The 18,383-nt window shown below is 35.1% G+C and overlaps 1 protein-coding gene across 1 annotated transcript in view; it reads left to right on the forward strand.

The window, feature by feature from the left end:
• The window catches only part of RTKN2 (rhotekin 2), an 86,382-nt gene that overhangs the window by 25,544 nt on the left and 42,455 nt on the right, over positions 1-18,383 (forward strand). The window contains exons 3-5 of the mRNA XM_025397995.1: positions 10,915-10,973; positions 15,535-15,588; positions 16,972-17,089. Of these exons, the coding sequence (XP_025253780.1) occupies positions 10,915-10,973; positions 15,535-15,588; positions 16,972-17,089 (231 nt within the window). The remainder of the gene's footprint in view (positions 1-10,914; positions 10,974-15,534; positions 15,589-16,971; positions 17,090-18,383) is intronic.

An 18,383-nucleotide genomic window follows, 5' to 3' on the forward strand; every position in this document is an offset into this window, starting at 1 on the left:
CACGTAGTTCTTGTGTCATGGTTTTCATCTTTATCAGTTCGTTTATGGACTTCTCTGCATTGATTATTCTAGTTAGCCATTCGTCAAATCTTTTTTCAAGGTTTTTAGTTTCTTTGTGCTGGGTTCGTAATTCCTCCTTTAGCTCAGAGAAGTTTGATTGTCTGAAGTCTTCTCTCAACTCGTCGAAGTCATTCTCCATCCAGCTTTGTTCTGTTGCTGGCGAGGAGCTGCATTCCTTTGGAAGGGGAGAGGCACTCTGATTTTTAGAATTTCCAGCTTTTCTGTACTGCTTTTTCCCCATCTTTGTGGTTTTATCTACCTTTGGTCTTTGATGATGGTGATGTACAGATGGGATTTTGGTGTGAATGTCCTTTCTGTTTGTTATTTTTCCTTCTAACAGTCCAGACCCTCAGCTGCGGGTCTGCTGGACTTTGCTTGACCCTATTTGCCTAGGTAGCAGCAGTGGAGGCTGCAGAAGAGTGAATATTGCTGAACAGCAAATGTTGCTGTCTGATCGTTCCTCTGGAAGCTTCGTCTCAGAGGTGTACCTGGCCGTGTGAGGTGTGAGGTGTGAGGTGTCAATCTGCCCCTAGTGGGGGATGTCTCCCAGTTAGGCTACTCGGGCGTCAGGGACCCAATTGAGCAGACAATCTGTCCGTTCTCAGATCTCAAACTCCGTACTGAGAAAACCACTACTGTCTTCAAAGCTGTCAGACAGCGACATTTAAATCTGCAGAGGTTTCTGCTGTCTTTTGTTTGGCTATGCCCTGTCCCCAGAGGTGGAGTCTATGGAGGCAGGCAGGCCTCCTTGAGCTTCGGTGGGCTCTACCCAGTTAGAGCTTCCTGGCCAATTTGTTTATGTACTTAAGCCTCAGCAATGGCGGGCGCCCCTCCCTCAGCCTCACTGCCACCTTGCAGTTAGATCTCAGACTGTTGTGCTAGCAATGAGGGAGGCTCTGTGGGTGTGGGACCCTCCAAGCCAGGCACGGGATATAATCTCCTGGTGTGCCATTTGCTAAGACCCTTGGAAAAGCACAGTATTAGGGTGGGAGTGACACGATTTTCCTGGTGTTGTGTGTCACGGTTTCCCTTGGCTAGGATAGGGAATTCCCTTCCCCCTCGCGCTTCCCAGGTGAGGTGATGCCTCGCCTTGCTTCGGCTCTTGCTTGTTGGGCTGCACCCACTGTCCTGCCCCCACTGTCCAACACACCCCAGTGAGATGAACCCAGTACCTCAGTTGGAAATGCAGAAATCACCCGTCTTCTGTGTCGCTCACGCTGGGAGCTGGAGGCTGGAGCTGTTCCTATTCGGCCATCTTGGCACGGATCCTAGCTGATATTCTTCTATAAAGAACATTCCTCTCTTTAGTCTCTCCATTCCTGGATTTTTATTCAATGTTTCATTATCGTTTATAGTCACTAAGAATCTCTTGCTTCCTGACACTAAAAGATGATCCATTCTTGCTTTATATTTTCCCTGTCCCATGCCTAGAGTCAGCCATTTTTCTGACACCTGGCTCCCTTTAATGGTGAATCGTATTTTGAATGCAAACCCTGGGCCCTGGGTATGCTCATGCTTACTGGGGTATCACTGCTAATGCTTACTGGGGTATCACTGCCTCTTCAGTGGACCTAGTGATGAAAGAGATGAAAAATCAATGTTTATAGGTTTGTGATTACAGTACCAATATTATTACTGACCATAAACCTACCTAGGCAAGTTCAAGCTTTCCTTACAATTCTTTTTTTAAGATACAGAAATTATGAAAATTTTCCAACATACAGAAAAGATGAAAGAATTATACAGTGAATACCCATATACCTACCACTAAGGTTCTACAATTAATATTTGTTTTATCCCTCTGTCCAATCCATTTTATTTTATTTTATTTTTTAATTTTTTTAGAGATAGGGTCTCACTGTGTCTCCCAGGCCAGAGTGCAGTGACACAATGATAGCTTGCTTTAGCCTGAAACTTCTGGGTTCAAGTGATCTTCCTGCCTCAGCCTCCCAAGTACCTAGAACTAGAGGTTCATGCCACCCTACCCAGCTAATTTATTTTTTGTCTCTCAGCTTGCTTATTTATTTATTTTGTAGAGACAGGGTCTTGCTATGTTGCCCAGGCTTATCTTGAACTCCTGGCCTCAAGCAGTCCTCCCACCTCAACCTCCCAAAACACTGGGATTACAGGCATGAGCCACCATGTTCAGCCTAATCTATTTTATTTCTTTTTTTTTTTTTTTTTTTTTTTTGAGACGGAGTCTCGCTCTGTCGCCCAGGCTGGAGTGCAGTGGCCGGATCTCAGCTCACTGCAAGCTCCGCCTCCCGGGTTCACGCCATTCTCCGGCCTCAGCCTCCCGAGTAGCTGGGACTACAGGCGCCCGCCACCTCGCCCGGCTAGTTTTTTGTATTTCTTAATAGAGATGGGGTTTCACCGTGTTAGCCAGGATGGTCTCGATCTCCTGACCTCGTGATCCGCCCGTCTCGGCCTCCCAAAGTGCTGGGATTACAGGCTTGAGCCACCGCGCCCGGCCTCTATTTTATTTCTTTATGACACAATTTAAAATAAGTTCTTTGCAGTTCTTTGTGTGTGTATATGTATATGTACACATGTATGTACATCCCTGTAGATATAGGGTAGAGAGTATTCAAAAATTACTTGATTATATTACTTTGTTCTCACAATGCTATAAAGGACTACCTGAGATTGGGTAATTTAAGAAAAAGAGAGGTTTAATTGACTCACAGTTCTGCAGGCTATGCAGGAAGCATGGCTTGGAGGCCTCAGGAAACTTACAATCATGGCACAAGGTTGAAGGGGAAGCAAGCACTTCCTTCACATGGCGACAGGAGAGCAAGTGAACTAATGGGGAAATGCTACACACTTTTAAACAACCAGATCTCATGAGAACTCACTATCATGAGAATAGCAAGAGGGAAATCCGCCCCCATGATCTAATCACCTCCCACCAGGTCTCTTCTCCAACACTGGGGATTACAGTTCAATATGAGATTAGGGTGGGACACAGAGCCAGACCGTATCAATGAACTTTTTCTTATGGTCTTCCTATTAAATCATAAACGGACTTATTTGTTTCTGTTTGCTTTTTTTCTCTTTGAATTAATTACATTTTTTGGATAGATAGTGTTTCCGTGTGCTCCTTCCCAGTTTCCAATTAGTAGCTCTTGCCACAGTTCCCACCCCAAGAACCAGCCACTATTTTTTTCCACTGTAGGTTAATTTTGCCTGTTCTGGAACTTAGTATAAATAGAACTATACAGTGGAGGTTTCTTTCTTTCAACATAATGCTTTTGAGATTCATCATGTGTCAATTATTTTTTTTTCCACTGTATCACTTTTTCCAGTGTTGATTCTTTTCAAATTTCTGTATAGTTTTGGTTGCTTGCCAATCACTTCAGGTAGATGTTTTTTAAATTTTTTATTGTTTTCTGTGGGAAGATTTCTCCAGCATGAGCTACTCTGCCATTACCAAAAGAGGAATTTTAATTGATTAAAATTGCTTTTTAATCAAATAAATTTTTATTTTTTCTACTTTATGGAACATCTTGAGGTTTTCTTTATGACTTAATATGGTCTATTTTCATGAGTGTTGCATTGGCTTTTGAAGTTACATTTCTTTTTATAAGAGTGTAACATTAGTCAAAGGTGTTTGAAAGATCTGTGTTAATGACTACCTTAGCTTTTCTGTAACCTTCCTTATTTTTTTGACCAGTTGAACTGTCTTACACTGAAACAGATAGCTTAAGATTTTTTATTGTTAAGGCTTAATTGTCTTCATCCTTGTATCTTCTGTACCTTGTGCTTTAGGAAGATGCTTTGTAACATTTGGTACATTCGGTACTTGTGGTATATTCATTGTTAGTTGCAGCCTTTTGCATTATAAAGTGTCCTTCTGTTGTTGTCTCAGGTAATGTTTTTGAACCTGAATTTTACATTGCCTGGTAACAAAATCACATCATCTATTTTCTTATTTGTATTTGTTTCATATATCTTTGTCCATCTCTTTATTTTTAGCCTTTCTGACTCACCTTTGAAGACTTGTTTCTTGTATTCATCCTAGAGTTGGGTTTTATATTATGAGCCAATCTGGAAATCCTTTTAATGGGAAAATTAAGACGTTTTATATTTGCTGATATAACTAATATATCTGATTTCAGCTACTATAGTATTCTTTTATATTATGTTAACTGTGTATATTATAATTACAGTCTTTTACTATGTGGTCTGTTTCCTTTGTTTTTCTTAAATTTTGGAAGCATTTTATAAGTCATAGTAGTTACTATAGTTTTATATAAAAAACTTTATATACTGATAACTATATAATGCCCTTAGTTCTTGTAAGTTTTTTATATATATTGCCCTTAGTTCCACGAGCCAACTAAACCTCTTCTTAAGTTACCCAGCCTTAGGTATTTCTTTGTAGCAATGCAAGAATGGCCTAACACAGGCTTTTGCTATTTTGATTTTTTGTTTTAAGTAATATCTTTTTTTTCCAGTTACTATCTGTGTCAAGATCAATGAGCTTATTGTATTTCCCCCTACTCCACTTTTTTTCAAGTTGTGTTTTTTCTACTTTGGTGGAATGGATAATATTTACATAGTAATCTTATAGTCGTATCTTCACCTTTGTTTTAGTCTTTGATATGCACTCAAGTAGGTATAATTTTCACTTCTTGTTCTTCCGTTGTACTTTCCAAAATCATCTCTTTTGGAAGAAGCTCATCAGCTAGAAGATTCTTCCACATGAGTACAGTTTTCTTCACTTTCTTGCATGTTTAAAGTGGTTTTTTTTTTAGTGTTTCTACTTTTAGGGTCAGTTTGCCAGTTATAAATTCCTTAGCCAACACATTCTTTCCTTGAGTTTTGTGAAGACTTTGCTCCATTGTTGTCTTGTTATTGAGAAATCTAATCTTTCATTTTCTTTCCTTTGTAAATGAGTTTGACTTTTTGCCTGGAGACTGAAAGTACTTTTCTTTATCTTAAAGTCTGATTATTTTACTGGAATGTGTGTAAGGCTGACCATTTGGCACATTTTGGGACTCTTGATATGTGGATTGTTCTTTTTTGTTTTCAGAACGTCTTTCTGAATTATACAGAAATATTCTTTCTATCTCATTATTTTGTTTTTCCTATTTAAGAATTCTGATTACATATAAGTTGGATCTTCTTTGCCTGTCCTCTATGTCTATCACTTTCTGATCTTTTTTAATACCGTATTTCATTTTTGTTCTTTTGGTTCTTTTCATTCCCATTTACTATGTCCCTTTGTGTACTTTTGCTTCTATATATTTATCCTTGGACACCTTACATTTTAATGTTCATTTCAGAAATGATTTTATTTTTCCAGTTTCTCTGCTTGTTCTTTCCTCTGATTCTCTCCTCTCTTTGCATATCTGCCTGTTGTTTTTTCTTTCCTAGTCTCAAATTTTGGATTTTAGGTTCCTGGTTTCTTTCATATTTGCAATAATTTGTATAAATGCACTTAATTCATTTTGGAGTATTGTGTTAACGGTTTTTGTTACTTTTTATATTTGTTGGAGGTGGAGTTGGTAGAGTATTTTAATCAAATGAAGAGTTTTGATTATCTACTTTTATTTATAGTAGCTTTCTATGGGTAATTGGAGTCCATTTTTGTCCCTAAGGAAATATGTAGGATTTTTCTGAGCCAAGTGATTAGGAGTCAGGAGTCAGGACCCCTTATCCTTAAGGGGTATGTTCCATCATCCTTCCTGGATTCCTGAAACCACAGATAATACTAAGCCCTATGTACATTATGTTTTTTTCCTACACATACATACCTATGATAGTTTAATTTGTAGATTAGGCACAGTACGAGATGAACAACAATAACTAATAATAAAATAGAACAATTATAACAATATACTATAATAAAAGCTATGCAAATGTGTTCTCTCAGAATATCTCATTTACCCTTTTTGTGATGATGTGAGATGATAAATTGCTTTTGTGATGAGTTTAAATGAGATGAATGTCATAGGCATTGTGGTATAGCATTAGGCTACTATGAACCTTGAGCACAAGCACTGTGATACCTTGAGAGTTAGTCTGATAATCTAGACGGCAGCTAAGTGACTAATGAGCAGGTGATGTATACAGCATGGATACACTGGACAAAGGCATGATTCACATCCCATAGGGCAGCATGAGATTTCATTACAGTACTCAGAATGGTATGCAGTTTAAAATTTATGAATTGTTAGGCCAGGCACAGTGGCTCATGATTGTAATCCCAGCCCTTTGGGAGGCCGAGGTTGGTGGATCACTTGAGCCCAGGCGTTCGAGACCAGCTTGGGCAACATCGTAAAACCCTGTCTCTACCAAATAACATTAACATTAGCTGGGCATGGTGGCGTGTGCCTGTAGTCCCAGCTACTCAGGAGGCTGAGGTGGCAGGATTGCTTGAATCCGGGAGGTGGAGGTTGCAGTGAGCTGAGATTACGCCACTGCACTCCAACCTGGGCAACAGAGTGAGACCCTGTCTCAAAAATAAATAAATAAAAATAATAAAACTTATGAATTATTTATCTCTGGAATTTTTCATTTAATATTTTCAGACTGCAGTTTACTCTGGATAACTGAAACCATGTAAAGCAAAACCATGGCTAAGGGGAGAATACTGTATTTGGTTTCTTAGTTCAAGAATGTTTTTTATTATTGGAACTGTGAAGAGTAGTTTCCTTAATAAATGATGTCTTTTGGGATGCTGGTTGGTTAATTTTCTGTTCTTTGATACTAATGTGTTTCTTGGGATTTTAAACTTCATCTACTTTCTTCCTTTTTCTTCGTAGCCAAGGCTCCAAAGGACACCTCTCTCATTCTTGTGTTGCTCACAAGACTTAACTTTTGAACCAAAGTACTTTTGGAGCCCTTTCTTTCACCTCTCCAGGAACCAGTACTGTGGTACCCACTAGGTCTTAGACCCATTCACTCTTCTTCTAGGGGAAATCCTAAGTTGATATTGCTTGTGGTTTGCAATGCCCACCTCACTCTTGTATGCAAGGCCTCTACAAGCTGGTTTTGACGGTTTCAGATGTTAGTTTCCCCATTTACTGTAAATTAAAATTCGTAGAAGTCTCTGTTTTTTAATTATGCTGTTGGTGTTGACTGTAGGTCATTTTATTTGCTTTCCTTGTTGATCTGAAGGCTTTTGTAGAATGTGTGAAATAAATCTGATTTAGATGGTTACTCCTGTTTTACAGGAACTGGTAAGTCATTCTCTGATCACTTTAACTACTGGGTTACTGCCTCTTCTATGTGAGCCCCAACCTAAATACTGAGGCCAAAAATATAAATACTCAGAAAGTAATCCTTGTATGTGTGTAACATTTTAAAGAATGACATAGGATACATTTAAAATATTCATTTAGTAGCTCTGTGAGATGGTGAATCTTTTCCCCATTTTACAAATAAAGATGCTGAGGCTAAAAGGTTAATAGCAACCCACTTATATAATTAGTTAATAATGAGTAAAATCCAATGCTAAGTATCCATGTCTACTGCCTGCTCCATCAAAATGACCATGTCCTTATTTCATTTAACAGTCCCTAAACATTCATTGAGTTCTTTAGAATGTACTGAGCTGAATACCAGGCACTGGTGATAGAACACTGAACAAAATAGACACCCCAACCCCCCCCACACAAAAAAGTACACACGGAGCTTATATTTCAGCAATATCCTCCAGTCTGTGCCCTTCCCACCACCCGCACCGCCCCGCATCCCGCAACCCCTTCTCAACCCGGTTCATCTCTTGACTTACTTCTGAAATGCTTTATTTGGCTTTGTAAAAACAATACTAATCAGTGTCATTTATAGCACTTAATTATGTGTGTCATTCAACATAATTGTGATTTTTAATTGTGCCAAAATAATTTTGTGAGTTTTGTATGATTGTTATACTACTACTCTCATCCTCCAGTTTTTTTGTTCATTGCTCAGGTACTATAACTCAAAAAAGAAAAGTATAGGTTGGAAGTGAAAATTGTGTACTCTTAGTTCTATAATACTTGTATTTAAAGACATTACTGATTTTATTTTTAAGATATTTATGAAGCTATAAATTTTATACCATAGTTTTAGGATGCGTTAAAATTTCATGCTAAATGTTTCTGAGTATCTTAATCTTTACTTATTTGCATCAGAGGTAAAGGATTTTATAACCTGCTTTCAAATAATAGACTCCCATTTAGAATTATTTTAGTGCTTCATTAAGAAAATGTAAAATGCTTTCATCATTGGGCTATTTCTTATTATAACTTGTTAATTTTGGCAAAGAAATGCTGTTTTAAATTCCCACTTGGAACAGCATAAGATAGGATAATCTGTATTTACTTAGTTTTAATACAGATTTTTGAGCAACAATGTGGCAGATTGGCACCCTCTTTTGGTCATTTTATTTACCTACAGGCAGAAATATAAGTAATACAAATTAAGTTGTCTTTTATATGTTTATCTCTATCTTTTAAGTTAGCATTTACAAATCTCAACCAAAATAATGCTCTAGACTGGGTTCATATGAATAAGGTACACTATTATCTAGCTGTGCTTTGTTTTGGTAATTTTGTGCTTATTTTCTGTTTCCTCAGGCTGGCTCTCTAATTCTAGCATTCAGAATTAGCATTAATATTGCAGATTTTTGAACAAGTATTTATATTAAACTATTAACTACAGTAGCACATTATTAGACAGATAGTGTGTAACAATTTCATTGTCAATTTGGATTAATTAGAAAAAATCACATTTTAGTACCCTAAATAGCAGTTTTGTTATTTGAATTGAAAGTAATTCAAGCTTCAGAAAATTAAGGCTGAATTACTTCAGTTTTTCTCCTCTCATTTTTTAAAAGACAGACTTAATTCTCTAAGATTATATGGTTAATTGAATTTATATTATAGTTTGACAATATTTGTGTATAATAAGTTTGCTCACCAGTCCTGGAAATGCCTATGCAAATAATTTATAATTGCAGGGGAGAAAGCTATACTCTGCCAGGTAGTTGAATAGTTTGGAAGGGGGAAATTTTTCTTGGTAAATATTCAGCAAGTTTGCTTTTGGTAGTTCTAGTATTTCAGAATTTCGTTTGCCTGCCAAAGCCTCAAATTTAATCCAATTTAATAATACCTAATGGATCTCAACTTTAGCATAATCTATGACCTATTCCATAATACTTAAGTTACTCACTATATTTGAGCTTCCTTGTGCTTTTTCACTAAAATAAGTATTTTAAGAATTTGTATTATGCGTTGCTCATATAGGCATTTTTAGAAATATTACTTTCAAATGCCAACCAATTATGTTTGTATTGTATTTCTTGTACAAGTTCGAAGAAATTGAGATTTGTGTTTGATTTCTAGTGGGCCTTTCAGTATATTATTTCACTAAAATAGATAATAAACTGTTCGATTGAACTGTTGAATTGAACTTAAGTAATAAGCAAGATAATCTTCTCTGACATGACAAACTAATATAAAATGTTGAACTTCACTCTTTAAAATTTACGATTCAATGAAACTTTATTTTGAAATAAACAATGAGTATTTGTATGTTTCACTGAGTGAATTCCCTAGTTTTAATACCAGATATGGCCATAAAGTAATTAGATAGAATTCTGAGAATATATGGCTTTAAATATACTGCATTATTTTAGTCATACCTAATGTATAATTCTATAAATACTATGTAAATATCTCATAAATTTATGAACTTTACATCAGTACATTATTTTAGCTCATTTGAAATATACCACCTATATACTTATGAGTTTAATCCAGTAAAGGGGCAAAAAAGTGGGATGATATATTTGTTTTCATATTTGGATGCATTATAATGAATATATTGGCAGTGTTTTTAACAGACCTACTGAAAGCAGTGTGTTGCTGTCATCTCCTTCTGAAAACGTCCCATATCAAATTCCCATCCAGTCTTTCTCCAGAAGCCTTCTTAGAATCCAACAGTATCCAAATGGCAAATTTCCATCTTATCACTTATTTGAAGTAACAGATTAAATTAACTGGTAGTTAATTAGCTGACTAAATTAAATAGGAATGAAAAATACAAAGAATAGTCTTGGAAATATTGCCCTGTAAATGGAATGCTAATCTCTAAATGCAGTTTATTAGGAAAATAGGATATTGGGGAAATAGTCAAAGATTGGATTGTTTCTATCATTTTTAAAGTTTTCATGGTAATAAAATATTCTAACTTCAGATTTGTAAGTGTTTTATATCCCCATAATTTCCTTTGAATCATAATATTTTTCTCTCTAAATTTTATTCTGTCTACAGAGCTACTCTGTTTCTCATCTTAGTTTGTTACTTTATTGTTTTAGCATACACTTAGTTCTTTGGAATCTTGAAGAAATTAAATATGATATTTACTGTAGATATTTATACAGCAGAGGGTACTTTTTTGGATATTTATCAGATTCTATATGGATTAGATACTCCTGGACAGCAAATTACATGATTGGGAAGTTCGTTACTGTTTCAGGCCACTGTATTTAGTAAATTAGAAATGTAATTTATGAAATTGTGATCTAAGGTATTATACTTCTGGGGACATGGACAAATATTGTACGTCTTGTTTACAGATACAAGTGATCACAAAAGTCTTTCATCGTAAAGTAACCAGTATACAGTCATCAAGGAATATAAAGTTTATATGAAAAATCAGGGAGTGGCTCCAGATATTTCTTTTAACTTGCTAACTGTTGACTAAACATCTTAAAGTTTGAGTCAAATAGTTTACATTAACTGGAAGTCATTATTCATGGATACACATTTGCTTTTAATATTTCGACATTTGTGAAACACTGTTAAAACAATTGCTTATTAGAAAAGATCTTTTTTTCCATAAGGTTTTTTGTTTTGACAGTGATGTGAAATTTGAAAGTAAAGAACGAACAGCGTGTAAAGGAAAGATTGCCATATCAGGTATGCTATAAATGAATCTTTTATATTGCTGAATAAATTCTATAACATAACTACATGGTGGATTTTGGTTCATGCCCTGTCTCCATTCTCTTCATTTTGTTTTTCATGCCTCTATCAGAATATTTGTTCTAAAACACTGTTTTCAGCATTATGTGCTACATTTATATAGAACTTTAGAGTTTAAGAAAACTGTTTTATACATTACATACTCTACAGTTTTCTCCTTAGTGCACCCTTGTAAAATAGATAGAGTAACTGTTATTTTCTACAGATTCAGAGGGTAAGTGACTGAGCTGGGCCAAACCCAAGTCTTTTGACTCTGTTCCTTTCCTGCTCAGAAGCTATAATGTTTTTAATGTTTTGTCTGGGTCAGAAGTTCCATAAGGTTTTGGTACCATGTTTATTTTAGTCATCACTTTATACCTAGAAGCTAGCACAGTGCTTGGCTCATAGTAATTGCTCAGTGACTCTTGGATGAATGGCTGCTCTTCATTGCCTGTAGTGTAAAGACCACACATTTTTCTTCAGTCTTCCAGTTTGACCCAATTTTTTTTCTAGTCATATCTTCTGTTACTCCTAAACATAAGCTGTCTGCTTTAGCAGACATTTCTCTTCTTGTCCTGGCAACATAACCCATGCTTCTGACACCCAATTAGCTTGTGAAATAACTACATTCTCTTAAAGATCTGTTTGTTCATCTATATATAATATAATCTCTGTTACCATTCCAGCTAGAAATGATGTTGCCTTTCTCTGAATTCCTCATGCAGTTAGGAGACCCTTCACCACTAGATGGCACTTATGCTGTGCAGTCTCAGTTTCTCCAAAGGGTTCAGGAAGCTAAAGACAATGGCTTGTAGATGCTACAGACTGAAATGAATACATGGCTGACTCGTGTGTACAGTAGTCAGATAATGCACTTTTACAACTATTTTCTTGTCAGTACATTTTCGAAACAACAGTATATACCTCCATGGGTCCTTAAGTAATCACTAGATTATTGGCCAAAAGTCTTGTACTAGAGAGCCTGCTACATTTGAGGCACCGTCACCTAAGGGACTGTTTCTAGTAATATTTTTCTGGATAAACAAAATTATCACACAGGACGGTAGACCTACATTTTACAAAGTACATAAATGGCCAAAATCTGAAGAATTGCATTCAGCTAAGCACAATATTCTTCAGAAAATAACTGGAATATGTAAAAATTTGTTGCTTGCTTTATAGTTATTTATAGTTGTTTTTATCTTTATAATACAAAACAAAACATGTTTTATCTTTGTATCCTTTTGCTGTCAAACATGTACTTTTATGTAGTATTGTTTATTATGTGTAATAAATTTTTTGTGAATAAATTACTGTACATCTTTGAGATTTTATAAAAACTAAACATATCCTTCGTTTCTTGCTTCTAATATAGTGCCACTCAGTATATAAATGAGATATGTTAAGTTGCTGTTAAACACTCAAATGCCATGATAGTCAACATCTATTGTCATTTCATAAGTTTATTGATTGTACCAATTCATAATAGAAATAACTGTACATTTAGAAGGAGTCTATTAAGTAAAAGTATTTAAAATAAAATAAAAAACTATTTTCTGCCCACAATTACTCAAATGTAAAAATTGAACATATTTCTACATGTGTTTCTTCTTTCCAAAAGATAATTTTAAATTAAATTAAGGAACGGAAACTCTGAGAAAATCAGATACTTACGTAATGTCTTTTCATCTTTGCCTAGACTTAATTATATCTTGTATGTGTTTGTAAAAACAAAATAAAAAATGAATTCACCTTTATAAATCCATTTTCTTTTGCTACTGGGATGAAAATGTGACCTTTGCTTCAGTAAAGATGAATATTTGCAACGAAGTTTCATAATGTTTTGATACATTGATAGCCAGAAAATACCTGAGTTTTTTGTTTCCAGCTACACCACTCCCTGGCCAGGTCTTTATGAAACTAAATCACTAATTTACTCTTATTATTTCTGCTGAACACCAAATATTTACCATATGTAAATGTAGTACTTACCGTAATTATATTGTGGTAATTAGCTTAGTCACCGACTACTAATTTAATGAATAAACCAAATCAGTTCACCAAGTACCTTAGTTTTCACTTTTGAAAATGATAGACAGACTTCTGGGACTTGATAGCATCAAGCCAGCTGTCTTATTATGACTCTCTCAGTTTACCATTAAAATGTCAATGAAGACATAAAACAAGACAAAGGTTAGAGTACTGCAAACTGAAACTGAGCCATTTGCAAGAACCTGAAGGAAGTTCTATTATTGGAAGCTGAATTCAGAAGTAGAATTGATGGGTTACAAATCCATTGCTGTCTGAAGAGCGCAAGACTACCTGGGAAATCGGTATCCAACTTCTCCTCTTGTGGAGCTGATATCTACCCTCCTCTCTTAGGCATGGGATAGAAGGCGGCTGACCCACAGGTTGTGGGTGTACAGCAAAGGAAGTCAGGATCCGTGTCCCTCCCATGATAGTGTAAATAGTTAATGCTCTGTTAATCCTAACAGAGCAAGAACAGCTGTGAATAAGTACACTTGTGAAATGAAATGAGTCAGCAGCTGTGGTCAAGCAAGAAGAAGTGGACTTTTTGGCAGGATATCAGCCAAGTCATAATTACAAAACAATAAAGCATTCTCATAGAAATCAAAAACAAAATTACAGTGTCTGTTATATCAATATAATTTAACAATTTTAGAAATTCTAGCTAAAATAATAAGGCTAAAAGATGAAACTATTGAAAATAAATAGATAAATTGAATACTGTTTTAAGATAATAGATTGTAGGCCCAGCACGGTGTTCACGCCTGTAATCCCAGTACTTTGGAAGGCCAAGGCAGGCAGATCACTTGAGGTCAGGAGTTTGAGACCAACCTGGCCTACATGATGAACCCCTTGTCTCTACTGAAAATCCAAAAATTAGCCGAGTGTGGTGGCGCATGCCTGTAATCCCAGCTACTCCAGAGGCTGAGGCAGGAGAATCACTTGAACCCGGGGACAGGGGTTAGGGGGAGGGTGGAGGTTGCAGTGAGTAGAGACCACACCATTGCACTCGAGCCCGGGTGATACAACAAGACTCTGTCTCAAAAAAAAAAAAAAAAAAAGATAATAGATTGTAAACTTACAAAACTTAAAGAGAATTTACTTCAACTCTATTTGAATGAATAAAGATTCAGTAAAAATGGCTGGATTCAAGATAAATATACAAAAAGTGGTACTTTATCTTAAAATCAATAATAACTAATTAGAAAATATAATACCAAAAATGATATCCTTTACAATAAAACCTCCAAAAAACAAAAATATTAATTATTCAACAATAACCTTAATAAAATGTAAAGGCAAATTGTTATGCTATTCTATATAAAGACAGAATATTATAAAGTTATCAGTTCCTAAATTAATTTAGATAATGGAATACTAATAAAACACTTGGGGAAGGGGGATTTTGACAAGATTTGTTCTAAAATTTATATAAAGAAATTAGCAAGTAAGAATAAGGTGTTTTCAGAAAAGAAATATATCTAACAGATCAGTAAGTATATTATAAAGGTACAATAGTTACAATAGTATAATGTTGCCAGGCATGGTGGCTCATGCCTGTAATCCCAGCACTTGGGGAGGCCAAGGAGGGTAGATTGCTTGAGCCCAGAAGTTGGAGAACAGTCTGGCAAACATGGTGAAACTCTGTTTCGACGACAAAAAAAAAAAAAAAAAGTGTAAAAAGTAGGCAGCCGTGCGCAGTGGGTCACGCCTGTAATCCCAGCACTTCAGGAGGCCTAGGCGGGCTGATCACAAGGTCAGGAGATCAAGACCATCCTAGCTGACATGGTAAAACCCCATCTCTAGTAAAAATAGAAAAAAATTAGCCAGGGGTGGTGGCACATGCCTGTAGTCCCAGCTATTTGGGAGGCTGAGACTGGAGAATCGCCTGAACCTGGGAGGCAGAGGTTGCAGCAAGCTGAGATCGCGCCACTGCACTCCAGCCTGGGCAACAGATGGCACACACCTGTAGTCTCAGCTACGTGGGAGGCTTAGGTGGGAGATGTGCTTGAGCCCTGGAGTTCAAGGCTGCAGTGAGCCATGGTGGCACCACTGCACTCCAGCCTGAGCAATAGAGCAAGACCCTGTCAAAAAAAAAAAAAGGAAAAATAATACGGTGTTGGTATTTAGCTAGACAGTAATTAATAAATGATTCAGATTCATAAAAGTATAGTCAAGGAACAGGTATTTACTCAGAATGGCATATATGATAAAGATGTCATCATTAATCAGTAAGGAAGAAACATATATGGAGTTAGAACAGTTATTTTTATAAGAAGAATATATTTCTACATCACACAGTAATTTCACAGATTAAATAATTTTAAAAGTACAAACTATAAACAACATCTAGAAAATGTGCTGTTAAACGATAACACTTTATGTTAGCTTTAATAGTCAGAATTATGGAATGCAGAGGTTCAGGTCACTGTAAAGAATAAAACTTAACAAAATTATTACTTGTCATTTCTTTTTCCCTTCTTTGTAGATATTCGAATACCACTAATGTGGAAAGACACTGATCACTTCAGCAATAAAGAACGTATGTATGATTTTAATTTGTAATTGAAATGTTTTCTTTAGTATGTAGTATATCTGATTTTTGAGAAAAAAGACTGCTTCCTTACTGAAATAAATTGATGTCATTTGAATAAGCAGCATCTTGAACCGTTTTCTGATTTTTAATATAAATATGTTGCAGTTACTTGATACTAATTAATATAGTGCATATGTAGTGTACTTTTAGTTGTTGATAGGAACCAGTGCAAGGACAGTGAGTACTGGGTTCAGAGTGGGAACGGGGGAAGGGAAATGTTTAGCGAATAAAGGTAAAGCAGAAGAAAATGTTTAGTGAATAAAGGTAAAGCCAACATTTCTTGTATTTGACCAGAGTCTGGAAGATTTTTCTGCCTTATTTCATTACTTCAGGTTATTTAACAGGATGAAATAAGGAAAAATTTTTAGCTTGATCTGATTTTTTTTCCTTCAGTATTTTATGGTTTTATATAGTCTTTACAAATCCATGTATTGCTTAGGTCATGGAAATTAACCTCAAATGATTTCTAGCTGTTAGAGGCAAAGCAGGAAAGATATGATAATACTTTATCTTCGTTGTCTATTGTGGTAGCTTTGTTCCTTGTACTTTAAAAACTGAATCATATTAAGCATAATTAGTTTTATATGAAGAATTTAAAATCAGGTTAGTGTTTGTTATTCAATTAGGAAATATAATTTACTTTACAAAGGAATACATGTGGGAATTAAGTAAAGCTTTCTGATTACTAAAGAGAATAAGTTTTTCTGAAGAGCAACATTTTCTCAAAATGAGGATTTAGCCCTTTAATCACCTAATACTTTTTAAAACACCACCAAATTAAAAGGCCCAGCAGCTATGTTTTTTGTGTTCTCATGTCTATTTTATTGTTTTTTTTTTTTTTTTTTTTTCTTGTGGTTTCCTCCCTTGCTGTTAGTTTGGTGGAAAATATTTTGCTGTCGTTAATGTGCCTACTCTTAACCTCTTCTAATAAAAAACATCTTTTTCTTAAATAGACTTGGAAACCAAAATGACAGAGGTAGTAGTGTGTGTGCGCGTGCGTGTGCGTGTATATAAAGTTTACTATTAATTAAAGCTTAAGGCGTTTAATAGGAATAAAATTTATGAGTTTGGTGGTTTCTTTAGGCTGCTGAGAGGCCTATATATTTAACTTTATTTTTGCTTCCTTGTTTAATTGTTGTGTTCTAGTTGAGTAAGGAATTCCTATACACTGGCAGAACAGTCACTGTAAGACTTAAGGGTTACAATATACAATGTATGAAAAGAGTCTATTAATAATCTTTAAGCTAATATTTTTCATTTTCAAGTAGATTTTAACATAATGATTTATTACATGGATCGTTGCTTAATATGTTGTTATTTTTCCTCCAGGATCGCAATGCTATGCCATTTTTTGTTTATTCAAAATGGGAGCTAATGTGTTTGATACTGATGTGGTGAATGTAGATAAAACAATCACAGATATATGTTTTGAAAATGTAACCATATTGTAAGTATTTTTTAATCTTCAGAGAAAAATCTAAAATTCTTTTTTAAAAGGAAGTTCTTATTGGGTTTTTGGATTCTTTTTATGTTTAAATGTTTAAGTGATCTTTAAATGTTTAATATGATTTTAAAAATTACTTTGTTCAGAAGAAGTCCTTTTCTCTCTGCAATTTTCTGATGTAAAATAAAAATGGAAATATTGTAATTACTGTTAGCAATAAATATTTGACTTATAGTTCAGTTATTAACTAAGCTTTGCATACAACAGAATATCCTGTAATGTTATTTGATAATTTAAGCATAAAATAAGAGATAATTTAAGAGATAATAAGAGATAATAATAAGAGATAATTTAAGCATAAAACAGGATTTTTATCTCATGTAGGATATTTGGTTGCGGAAATACTACAATAGTATAACAACTTTATTTACAAAATAGTCCTGAAGTACATGCTATAGGAAGAGCACTTTGAAATTTTGGGGTGTTCTTTTTCTTATGGTGCACTTCTTTCATGTACTTCAAAACAATAAAAAAAATGGGTGATCCTCAGGGCTGTTTTTATGGTCCCTGCTCTTTTACAGGCTCATTTTATTGTGGTCATAATACAGAACAAGAAAGAACTCCTTGGGTAGCCATAGAAATCATTTTTAACTAACATAGTTTTTCCTGCCCTCCTTCAAAGGTTCTGTGTGCCTAAATCAGTGTGGGATTTGTATTTTAGACTTTTGAAGACATGATCTTTAGATCTAAATGTTAATAGCTACTAACTATTAATATAAAAACCCATATGCATGGTTTTTACCATTTTCAGCTATGGAGCTAGACAGGTGAGATTTCAGAGGCCTAGTTTTGCCACTCACATAACATTAAAAAAACCTGTAGCAAACCATATTTTGTGGCTTCTGGTCCAGTGTCTCATAGTAATAGTATAGCCTGGAAAAATAAAATGCATTGTTCTGAGTTATAAGTAGTAATGCAGGCCTTCTTATAAGCTGTATTGAACCAAAGGAATTTATTTAGGGTCCAAAAGATATCCCCAAATGCTTACATAATTGAGGCTAAAAAAAATTACTTTTTTCTTAGTTATCTGTATACATTTATTTCCATTATCAGCTATTGCTAGTGAATTTTTTTTTTCCTGCCAAAATTACCCGTTAATGGGCCCTTTTCTTCACATCACTTTGCTATTGTTTGTTTTTATCATGGAGACAAAAATCAGACTTTTTTTTTTCCAGGGAAAGAACAATAGAAGTTAGGAAGACAACACATGATTTATAATTTTTTGAGAATTCTGTAA

This window comes from Theropithecus gelada, chromosome 9 (assembly GCF_003255815.1).
Source record: "Theropithecus gelada isolate Dixy chromosome 9, Tgel_1.0, whole genome shotgun sequence".
Lineage (NCBI taxonomy): Eukaryota > Metazoa > Chordata > Mammalia > Primates > Cercopithecidae > Theropithecus > Theropithecus gelada.